The sequence below is a fragment of the Vanellus vanellus genome (assembly GCF_965231255.1).
Source record: "Vanellus vanellus genome assembly, chromosome: 1".
NCBI classification, from domain to species: domain Eukaryota; kingdom Metazoa; phylum Chordata; class Aves; order Charadriiformes; family Charadriidae; genus Vanellus; species Vanellus vanellus.
Window position 1 is genome coordinate 61,235,472 of NC_138905.1, and position 11,744 is coordinate 61,247,215.

At 48.4% G+C, this 11,744-nt stretch overlaps 1 protein-coding gene across 1 annotated transcript; it reads left to right on the forward strand.

Annotated features, from left to right (window-relative positions):
• Positions 1–1,500: 1,500 nt before the first annotated feature.
• CKAP4 (cytoskeleton associated protein 4) lies at positions 1,501–9,756 on the forward strand (the record flags this gene model as incomplete). The annotated part of the gene is made up of 2 exons (XM_082498849.1): positions 1,501–1,869; positions 6,652–9,756. 2 exons carry the CDS (start codon positions 1,501–1,503, stop codon positions 7,981–7,983), a joined length of 1,701 nt encoding a protein of 566 aa, XP_082354975.1. The 3' UTR covers positions 7,984–9,756.
• Between the last annotated feature and the right edge of the window lie 1,988 nt (positions 9,757–11,744).

An 11,744-nucleotide genomic window follows, 5' to 3' on the forward strand; every position in this document is an offset into this window, starting at 1 on the left:
AGCAGAAGGAGACTTAACATTGTATCTTTTCAAGTTTCCACAATCAGGCGAGTATATGGTAACAATTTAAAATACAACTACTGGGTTTCCGAAAAGGATTTAAGCAGCTCTTTGTGATGCTGGAAAATTTGAGGGATTTTCAAAAAAGGTTTTAAGTTATTCCCATATGATTATCTCCCTTCCACTCAAACACAGGTGTAGAACACGTTCTCCTCCTCTTTCCCCCATGCAGAAGAGTACCCACCCCCCAGCCCTCTATCACCAGTGCCTTAAAATTGCAGCAATAAGCCCACCCTGTTTCTTCACATAAGGATCCTCTACCACACGGACAGATGCCATTTTTTTCTCCCCGATAGGACCGCTAATTAGTTCAATGCACCGTTTCCTCTACTGACGCCTTATCCCTTTGCTCTGCCTTGCTCTCCTCTTCCCTGCTCCCTTCTTCTTGCCGGCACGCGGCCAAACCAATCAACTCCCACCTCCCTCTAATCCTCCTCCTTACTAGCAGGAGAAAAACCGAGAGCACGAAGATGACCAAATTTCCTCCACACCCTGGCAGGCCCTGGATGGAGTCTGGTGCAGGAGAAGGCCTGCTCAGTCTGCCTGCCATGTCCCTGCACCGGGACATGCTGTGTTGGGAAGATGAACGCAGTGGGGACACGGTCTGTTGGGAAGATGAACGCTGCAGGGACACGCTGTGTTGGGAAGATGAACCCAGTGGGGACATGCTGTATTGGGAAGATGAACACAGCAAGCTCATGCCGACGTGGTGCTGGCCAAGGAGCATGCTCGGAGCGCAAAGGCTCTGCTGGGAATTTCAGAGTTGAGCTCCCAGCCTCTACCAAGTGGGCTCAGACAAAGCCGGCCGTGGCACCCATGGGACCAGAAGCACTCCTGCCAGTCACGGCAGATGTTGTGTGCCTGAGGGACCCGCCTGGTGCCACGTCTCTGCTCTAGCGGCACTGGAAACGGAGCGGGTTGTGAATGGAGAAAACAACTTTTTCTCCACGCCTGGCTCTTGGGGCTGGCTGCAGCCGGCATCGCAATCGAACAACACAGAAGTTGCGTGAGGCGGGAACCCGCCGCACTCTGCCACCGAAAACCGACATCATGCATGACTAAAATCCGGCGGCAGGACCGGGCTGGCTTGGGGACACCCTGGGGGCTGCGACGGGGCGGGGGGGGGAAGGCCCGGCGCACCCCGCGCCCAGAGCCCCGGGCCGGCCCGTGGTCGGGAGAGGTTCTTTCGCCAGCCCGGGGCCGGGCGGGGGCTGCCCCTCCGCTCCCCCGCCCCGTTGTCTCCCTCGGGACGGGGCCGAACCCGTGTGCGTGGCTGTTCCCCCCTGTCAGGGACCGGGGCCATCCCCGTGTGCGTGGCGGCTCTCGGGGCGGGGGCCGGGGCGGGGCGGGGATAGCGGCGCTGCCCGGGCTGGCTCCCCCTCCCTCCCTCACCCTCTCCCGCTGCTCCCGCTCCACGCACGACGGCGGCGGCGTCCCGCCATGTCGGCCGCCAAGCACCGGGGCCCTAAGGGGGGCAGCCCTCCCGCCGCCGCCGCCGCCAACGAGCGGGGCGCGCAGCCCGGCGGCGCCGAGGAGGCGGCGGCGGCGACGAAGAAGCCGGCGGCGGCAGCGGCGCACGGCCGGGGCGGCAGGGCCGCCGCTGGGGGCGGGGGGAGCCGCTCCGGCGCTGGTCCCCGCCGCGGCTGGGCGCTGCTGCTGGGGGCCGTGGTGGTGCTGGGCGCCGCGCTGCCCGCCGGCTGGTACGTGCGGCAGCTGCGGGAGGAGGTCGGGCGGAGCGCCCGGGAGAGGGAGGCCTCTGGCCGGCAGCGGCAGGAGCTGGCCGCCACCCTGGACGCCGTGGCGCAGAAGGTAGCGCGGCGCCGGGCACCGGCGGGGAGCGGGCGGGGCGGGACGGGACGGGAACGGGGATGGGGATGGGGGTGTTGCGCCCGCTGGGCCGCTCCGCGGTGGCGGCGCCGAGAAAGGGCGGGCTGGGGCGCGGGGAGCGGCGGGGCGGGGGGGGGGCAGCAGCCGCCCCTGCAAGGAAAGGCGGGGACGGGGGGGGTTCACCCCCTTAAATAAGCAGCCGCGCAGCTCTCGGGTAGCCCGGCGGGCGGGAAGGCAAACGTGTCCCGTTCCCCTCGCCCCCGCCCCCGCCTCTCCCCATCCGTTCTCCCGCCGCGAACATGCTTTCATGGCGTTAGCGGGACAAATCGAGTCTCGGCCGCGGTTTTCCCCAGCTCCTGCAAACGTGGCCTCGGTAAAGCGAGAAACCCCTGGCGGGCAGCTCAGCGCAGGGCCGGGGCGGGACCCCGCGGGCGGGCGGTCCCCGGGACAGCCCGCAGCGGCGACCGCCGGCGGCTCTTTGCCGGTTCGCTCCTGCAGGGCCGGGGCGTGAAGCCATTTTACGTGGAGCAGTGAGCACGCTTGGCAGGAGCGCAGACGTGCAGTTTCGGGAGCCTGCCGGCGGCGATTCTACGGCTTCGGCTCTGGCAAACCCTTCAAAACCGAGAGTGGCAGGTGGGCTTTGCTGCATCGAGCAGGCAGCTGTGCCCGCCAAGGTGCGGCAGCGCGGTGGGACGTGGCAGGATCCTGCCTCGACGTCCTGGCGTGCTCTAGACGGCAAGACCTGTGCCAGCTTCACCGAACAGCAGAGGCCCTGCCGGGAATGCCGCTCTGGCCATACCCTGCTTTCCACGTTCCTGCCACTGCCTTGGGCCGAGGGAGTGAGACACACCGTGACCATGGCAGTGCAGGACCAGGGAAGAGCTGTGAAGTTGTTGGCAAAGGGTGTGGCTCCAGCGAAACCAAAGAAATGCTCATTCCCTTCATATTTTTCACTCTGGCCTTATTAGCCCCAGAGCTACAGTTTCGCAGGTGACACTGGCCATCTGGGTATGTCTTAGGGTGCCTAAAACCTTCAAAAAATGGCATATGTGGAGGCATATCATCAACATATGATAAAGCTCCTGTCTAGGGAGTAGGTAAATTGGTTAGAAAGCAGTATGTAAAGTTACGACTGAGCCAGATCAAAGAAAAGGAAATTCTTGTCTCAGCTTGACTGCTCTCTGCACCGTGAGCTGTGCAGTTGCCCCGTGTTCCCTGTGAGCTTGGGCCCCGGCCGGTGGTGGGCGGATGGGGCGGTGGGATGGGTGCTGGCAGAGATCCTCCGGCCATTCTGCGCTGCTCCCGGAAGCGCGGCAGCCTGCACACGTGGAGTTTGTAGGGTCAGTCTTGGTGTTTCTTCTCCCTTCCAAGAAGGAGGAAAAGGAAAACTTGCATGCAGGGCTGTAGTGTTGTTTCTGAAGCGAATTTTAAATCCTGGGTTTTCACTCACTGATGGCTGGGCTGTGATTTGAACTACCAAGGGTGGTTGTTTTTTTCCTAGTTTTAAAGGCATTTTTACAGACTCTTTGTATGAAAGAAGGCATTGCAATGGCAGGACATACAGGACGTAAGATTACAATACATGAGTATAGAACCCAGATGTACGTGCAATATGTAAGCCCTTCCAGGCATAGGAATGGGTACAATTTGCTGCCGCCATCTCCGCGTTGTTGCAAGAAATCCTAGGTAGATGTTGCGTGTTCTATGAGAGAGGTATATACCAGAAGTTTATAAATAGTTTGTTTCAAAGAGAACTGAAACTGTTTGCCTCTATCTAGCAGATGGCCGATGTTAGACATAGGTACAGTAGTGCAAGAATAAACGTCGAGGGAGAAGATTGTGCAGAGTTTCAATGTAACACTTGAAAGCTTTGCTTGCTGTGGTTCGGTGTTGTCTTTACAGAAGAATATGCTTGAGGGAGAGGAAACCGGGCTGTATTTCATTGCTTTAAAGAAGCGCAGGGTCCTGCGTTACAGAAGCGCAGGGTCCTGCATTGCACTTGGGGAGTGCCGTCAGGGCAGGCTGCTGCCAGAAGGAACTGGTTTTCTCCTTCAGTCTTCTGCTGCAGAGAGCTCCTGTCAGGAGAAAGTGTTATATAAACCCATCTGCTTTACACATCAGCAGTAGGAGGAGAAAGGAAATGATGTGGAAGTTTAGTCTTTAATATAGCGCAATTCTCAGAGAGGCCAAGGTCGTTTGGTGTTTAAACACAAGATAGTATGAGAGAAGTTGGAGAACACATAGTTGTTTGCTATTGATGGATTTTTATCTGCTGTTTATGATGTTAAACCTTTCAAGGGCTATGGTTTCAAACCTTACCGGCCATCAACACCAAACAGGCAAACTCGCATGTAGGTGCACACACAAACCAACTGTGCAGTGAATATGAACTGTTACTTTGAAGTTGTGAGTTTTACCCCTCTCGTGCAAGGGGTTTGCGTTGGGTCCTGCTTGCTCTTGGTTAGGACAGATCAGATTAGAAACTGGTCTAATGTGAAGACCTCGGACCATTTTATCGTATCGGCAGATCTTCAAGTGGCTGGTGCAGCTAGAAGTATAAGAGAATAACTTCAGGTGACACCCCGAGCATTGCCCAACTGCAGCGGAGGAGCCGGTATAAAGCACTTCCACTGCTGAGGGGTAGGATCTGTCTCTGTGAAACATATAGCAGCGGAGACCTCCTGGCCCTCTGGAAAGTTCCCCTGGCCATTTCTGATGCCTCTCCTTAGACTAACAACTGAAGATAGTCAATTGCAAATAGGAGTTTGATGATTTGGTTGGAATATGTCAAAGGAAATGAATTCTGTCATAAGAGGGGGAGGAGAACTTTCCTGTGCACTCCTTCCAGATTTCTGAAGTTCATTTATAGTGATAAAGAAAAAGCTGTCTGTGTGGAGAAAATCAGAATGAATGACAGCTAAAATGTAATGAAAATGAGGTTGATAACTCAGTGTAATGATTGGTGTCCTGCTGCAGTACATATGGTAGTACTACCTGCTCCCCCACTCTTTCGTTATTTTCTTATTGCATATATGTGCACTAGAGAATACAAGTATAGGGAATGGAAAGTCATCACAAGCCTTTTTACAGAAGAGGAGAAAAAAAGGAAGCCATATTTATGGGCATTCTTCAAACCGCAGGGATCTATTGGAGCAAGGGCCAGTCTCATGGCCAAACTCTGCAGTCCTTCCACAGTGTAGACTTCCATGAAAACCAGGGAGGATTTGGCCAGGGATTTAGTCTTGCAAAAATACATGTGGATAACTTAATTTCTAATTAGTAAGCCTGTTAGGTCTTTTGAGATTAGTTTCTAGGTTCACAGTCTGACTGGGAACTGCTGGAGCCTGCTTCAGTTAAAAAGAAAAAAAAAAAAAAGAGAAGCTCTGTGTATTTCTTTCTAAGAACATATAAATTATACTTCCTTCTATTTATAAAATAAAACCACCCTCCAGCTGTGTATCTAATCAGTAAACATGGCAGCCCATGTGGCATGACTGATTAATATACCCCTCAGACACAGGGAGCAGCATGAGGCAAGGCAACACGCATTACTCAGCATTTGCCATCCTGCCAAAGCCTTGAGGTATTTTCTACATGATGGATTCCTGTTGCAGCCAGTGGGAGTTCTTACGTTGCTTTACAAAGTTTAAAAAAATACAACGCACACACGCACAAAAAGATTTCTCCACTGGCTTGAGACTGCTACTCTGCTTGGCCCCGAAATGAAGTAATGCGTGCTTCCCCTTTGGCGTGCCTGGATCTTACCCTCAAATGTGAGAGTAAATGAATGTGGCAGCCACTCACCTCCTGACCTTTTCCCTCCCACTGCTACTAAAACCAGCTGTAAAGGTAGTTTTTGTAACTGGGAAGCTTAATAGCATACCTGATCCAGTGGTAACAACTTTCTGTGAGTATTAACTTGAGATAGATGGAAGTCAGTCCCCTTGGCAGCTGCTATGGCTTTGTTCTCTCTCTGTGTACATACGTGTGCCCCTGCACACTAAAGAAGACATGAGTGTATGCATACGTGTGAATAATGAGGTACTAAATATTTGGAACATTAAAGCCTTTCTATGTTTTTTCTTTTTTATCTTAAAAAGTAATTAACAAGAAAAATCTGTGTCTCCATTGGTGTCTAGGAGCAGCAAAATGTCATGATTACTACTTCCACTCTGGAGCCATTCCCAGCTCCCCTTTCCCCCTAATATTTCCTATTACTCTTTCTTGTCTACTTTGAAACTTCTTTCATGTTCAGGAATTGGCCTTGGGTACGATTGCCTGCTAAACTCTAATTGCAGCTTTTCTGTATTCAGAAGCTGGTGCAAGTTACTTGTTTGTTTGTTTGTTTGTTTGTTTATTTGTTTGTTTGTTTTCCCCTCTCTTTCCTCCCTTACAGACTTGTGGTCTGTAGAACCAGGAATTATATAGGGCGGGGGAAATGGCTCAGGGGTCCAGATGCAAACTCTGGAGACTTGAGTAATTCATTTTCACTGCCACAGATTTCCTGGATCATTTGTGGCAGGTGAGTGAGGCCAAGCATCCTCAGCAGATGTATATATCTATATAGCTGTAAGGCTCTGGATGCTGGGATTTTTGGGCCTCCCGTATCTGTGTGCCATAGGGTCACCTGAGGTAGGGAGCACAAAGGATTGCAAAGTGATCATTTCTTTTGGTAACAAGGGCCATAAAGACCTTAGACACAAAGGGTAAGGATGTGGGTAAGGATGAAATTGTAAATATTAACCATGTGGATTTCTGTTTTAGGTGCGTTCTCTTCAAGCCACGTTTGGAGAATTTGAATCCATGATGAAAATTGCTCAGCAGAAGCAGGAGGTTACGGAGAAGGCTGTTAAACAAGGGGAGAGTGAAATAAACCGGATCAGTGAAGTGCTTCAGAAGCTGCAAAATGAAATTTTGAAAGACTTGTCTGATGGCATCCACATGGTGAAGGATGCAAGGGAACGAGACTTCACATCTCTGGAAAACACAGTGGAAGAGAGACTAACAGAGCTAACCAAGTCTATAAACGATAACATTGCTGTATTCACTGAAGTCCAGCAAAGGAGCCAAGATGAAATCAACAATATGAAAGCAAAGGTTAATTCACTAGGGGAAGCAGATGTGTACAAACATGAAATTAAGGTGCTAAAAGATGCTTTTGATGAGATGCAAGTGTCCATGAAAACCAAAGAAAAGGACATAGAGGCCCTGAAGAGTACAATAGACTCCATGGAGTCTGATGTGTATACTGAAGTGAAAGAGCTAGTCAACCTCAAACAAGAACATGAGAAATTCAAAGAGGCTGCGGACACTGAACACCTTTCATTAAAAGCTTTACAAGAGAAAGTTCTAAGAGCTGAGGATTCTATTATGCAGCTCCCTGGTGACATTAAAAGACTTGATGAAGATTTACTGCAAGTTAAAGCCGACCTCCACAAATGGGAAGAAAATGAACTCTTCAGGAAAGCATTAGAAACTTTTGGGAAGAATAGTGAAGGACTGGAGTCTCGATTGAGGCACATAGAAGACAGCCTGGAGTCTCTAACTTCTGTTGCTGCTCAGAACAGTGAAAAGTTGCAATCTTTCCTTTCTAAGGAGGCAGAATATGAGAATAAGCTCAGTACCCTAGAACAAAGCATTACTGCTCTTCAGGGGATCTCAGATATGGACTTAACTTCAGTCACAGACGTTCTGAAAAATCTTGGTGAAACACAGACCTCGCTGTACAATGATATGGAAAACTTGAGGAGAAGCATTAGTGACCTGCCATCCTCCGGTGCTCTTCAGGATGTCCAGAAACAAATCAGTGCTTTGTTGGATCAAGGAAACCTTCAGGCGGGTCAAGCACATTCTCAAGGCTATCTTGAAAAATTTTCTTCTGTGGAAGGCTCTGTAGATGAACTGAGATCTTCTGTCAGCCAGGTTGATTCCGATTTGAAAATGATAAGGACTGCAGTGGATAGTTTAGTCTCCTACTCGGTGAAAATTGAAAATAATGAGAACAACTTGGAGTCTGTGAAGAGCTCAATAGATGACCTGAGGAGTGATCTGGAAAGGTTGTTTGTGAAAGTAGAAAAAATACATGAAAAAGTTTAGGCAGCGGTGCTCCTTCTGCAAATAACAGATGAAGGAGAATAGCTTTTGTATGCCCAGTTTTTTACTCTTTTTAAAAGCAATTTGATACCTCCAAAGAGATTAAGAATACTTTAATAATAGAGACAGTTCTGCTTATTTCCTTTATTTCTCTTTTGGTAGTGTTTTTGGGTTTTTGTTTACTTCTTTTTTTAAAATTTTGTTTTAAGAAAACATGAGTTTTGTTGGGGGTTGAGTTTCTAAGGGCTCATCTTCTCTGTACAGTTGTACCGCTGTAACCGTAGTGGTGTAACTAAGGCTCTACAGCCTCGTTAGCATGGGCATATATTTAATGGCATGAAAGTGTTTCACACTATGACACTAGATATCCCACACAGAAGGGCTACAGCTGTTCTTGTACCAAAAGCATACTGCGGTACACACTTGAGAATTTTACTGGTATGCTTTGGTTTAAGAAACAAACGAACAAAACTACACCCCTAATCGTAAACTATTTAGACTGGTAAACCTAAGTGTGGATCAGGTTTGAAGCAACTCGTTCATTCCTGCAGTTTGGGACTCAGCCATGCAGTCAGTTTACCAAGTGTCAGTTGGGCTGTAGTATATTTCTGTGAGTCCTTAATCTGCACCAGGGACCTAATGAGGGGTTAGCTGAACCCCACAAAGGAAAGGTTTGAGGTAAGTGGCATTGCTTGGGGCTAAGACCTAAGAGAGGTGTTCCACCACGTGGCTGGAGAGATTCCTTCTTTGTGATCACAGGCTTCTTTCCCAGCATCTTCAGGTGCTGGTGCAGAAGATCAGTGCTTAGAAGTGACATCTGAAGGACGGGATTAGTTTCAAGAGGGTACAGTAATATTTTTATTGTATTTTTGGGCTGTTTACATGATGAGGCTGTGTCTTTCTTGGAAAGGCCTAATTTGTCTGTGATACAGGATTTTATGTAAAAATGGTGATGAATTTGAATGGGGAAAGAGAAGGACTGAAATTGCACCTCTCATGTTCCATGTATAGCAAGCATGCTAACGATAATAGTACACTCCAAAACACACAAGGGGGAAAATCACCACGAAATCAGCAGAATTGCTTCTAAGGCATATACATTTCCAAGTTTTCACACAGCTGACAGTGACCTGAACTCTTGTTACATAATCAGGACTTGGTGCCTGATTCTTGTCACCATTGTTGTCACCGGGTGCCTCCCTGGGGCATTGGTAGCAAAGGATCCTTCTAGGAATCGGTTGAGAGTGAGGAGAAAGTGTTGTCATTCTCTAAATGTTAATTTAAAAACCACTTCCTTGTGGAACTTGCTTGGGTTTCTGTCTTTTTGGAGAGGATTTCTAATATCCCTTCTTTTCAAGTTTACTTTTGAACTTTATCCAAAGATTTGGTAAAAGGGTCTGTGCACGGATCCCTTGGAAATAGGTTGTGCGCATCATCCCCACCTCAGCCTGCACTAGCCAGATCCGTGGCTGTGTTGGAAGAAGAATTCCTAGAAACAGTACCTCCCACAAGTGGTGTGCTTGCGGGAACAGTTCCAAGTTCACCTTGGTAAATAAGATACTGATCCATATCTAGTGTTGTTCCCACTGTAAACAGGAAAGAATTGCTGGCAAAGAAAGAGGGACCGACAGCATTAAGGTAACTTGTCACTGTTGGAACTGCACTGTTCTTTGTTGACTTCTCAAGTTCTTGAACAATGTTGTTTAGGTTACTGTGAAATGAACTGTATGGCTTATTTGCGGTATTTTTAATACATAATAAACATTTGGAATATTCTTTGCACCTTTTCTTCATTGCTGCTTACTTAACATTGTGCGTCCCAGTGCTTCTAGTGGGATACAGGAAAGGGCTCAAGGGAAGAACCCGATGTGACTTGTTCTCAGTTTTCATAGGGGAATGTGGAGGCAGTGCTACCTGTTGTGGTTACGGAGGAACTCTTGAAAACAGGATTTGAGCCAATTCAATGCAGTGGTATTGACCAGGGTGCACAGAAGTCCAAGATGTGAGGTGTGAAATAGGTGATTTATGCATTTAAGGAACACCATGTCAGGCACCGCCAGCAATGCCTTGGTAAGACTTTCTGCATGCCCGAAGCATGTAGAACAGAAATAATACACAGAAAGGACCTATCTAGATAATCTCTTCAAAGTGGCTGCTCCTTTTGGATGGCTTTGACCACTGGATTGCAAGGCCCGTATGCTGATACCATCCTCGTGAAGGATGCCTGGCTTTCAAAACTTTGGGAAAGGGTGATTTCATTTTGATTATCCGCAAAGATGACTCCAAGCTTGCCATATAAGCAGCTTTGGAATGGTGAGAGCCAAATCTTATTTCCCCTGTACTGCTTATCATGCGCGTAAAGGAATGTGGGCATCATCATGTCCTGGCAGTTCCTGAGGCCAAATTCTTAAGAGATAGGTAACATCTGTTATTAGACTACCTGTATATTCAACAAAACAGGTGAGCACACAGGCCCTTCCATCTAAAAGAGATTTGACATAACCTGTTGACCAGAAGCGCGCGATGAGCATGCGGTGCCTTTAAAGTAGTAGCAGCGTGATGAGGGAACTTGAAGCTGCTGTAAAGTCAGCAGTGCAGCTGGGCCAAATTGGATCTCAAAGATTAAATGAAAGATTACTAGTTACACTTCTAGTAACTTAAATTCTATGGCAAACTATTGAAATTACCTATTTCAGTCAATAAGAATAATAATTCTCTGTAAATAATATGGCTGGAGGCAGACACGGCGGCAAGGATCCCTTAGTGGGCTGGAGGTTCGGCTTTTGTATTTGGCTTGACAGCCTCATCAGACACAAGCACTTCCTAATTCCTTCATAAATGCTCACAGAGCACTTCCAGTCCTAGTGCTGCTCTTTACCATTGTTTTTTACACTTTCCAATAAAAGCAGTGGAGAAGATCTCAAGCAAGACATAACCTATGTTGCCAATGTTCTTTTACGTTAGTAGTAGTTCATCAAGAACATGCTGTTACAGCAACAAATTTCAGTGGAAACTGTCCACCTGATTCATGAGGCATTGATCAAGCCAGTTTATTAACATTTGTCTTCATTTTCAGCTCTCATCTTATAAATGGAGAAACAATTAGGCTGAGGTGCTGTGGACTGGATCACACTTGAAAGGGCTTCCCCCCCTTCCAGTACCTAAAGGGGGCCTACAGGAGAGCTGGGGAAGGACTTTTTACAAGGGCATGTAGTAATAGGATGAGGGGGAATGGCTTTAAACTGGAAGAGGGTAGATTTAGATTAGATATTGGGAAAAAAATTTTCACTTTAAGGGTGGTGAGGCATTGGAACAGGTTGCCCAGAGAAGCTGAGGAAGCTCTGTCCCTGGAGGTGTTTAAGGCCAGGCTGGATGGGGCTTTGAGTAACCTGGTCTAGTGGGAGGTGTCCCTGCCCATGGCAGGGGGGTTGGAACGCAATGATCCTCAAGGTCCCTTCCGACCTAAACCATTCTACGATTCTGTAAGTAGCTACACTGGCAAATGTGATGGAGATCAATGTTGTGCTGCTGCAGGGACTTCTCCCAGCAGGGCTTCAACCACTGCCTCAAGTGAAATAACCTGTAACAGCGAGAAGAGTTTCTGGTGGCCTAAATGTGTACGTTAGAGGTTTTATTAAAAAAACAGATTAGTGATTTAATCTTTTTACCATCCTCAGCTGGCAGTGTAAACAAAGCTGGAAAGAAGTCAAATGGCTACAGCAGAAAAGGCTTTCTGAGATGTACAAACACCAGAAGAGCCTAAA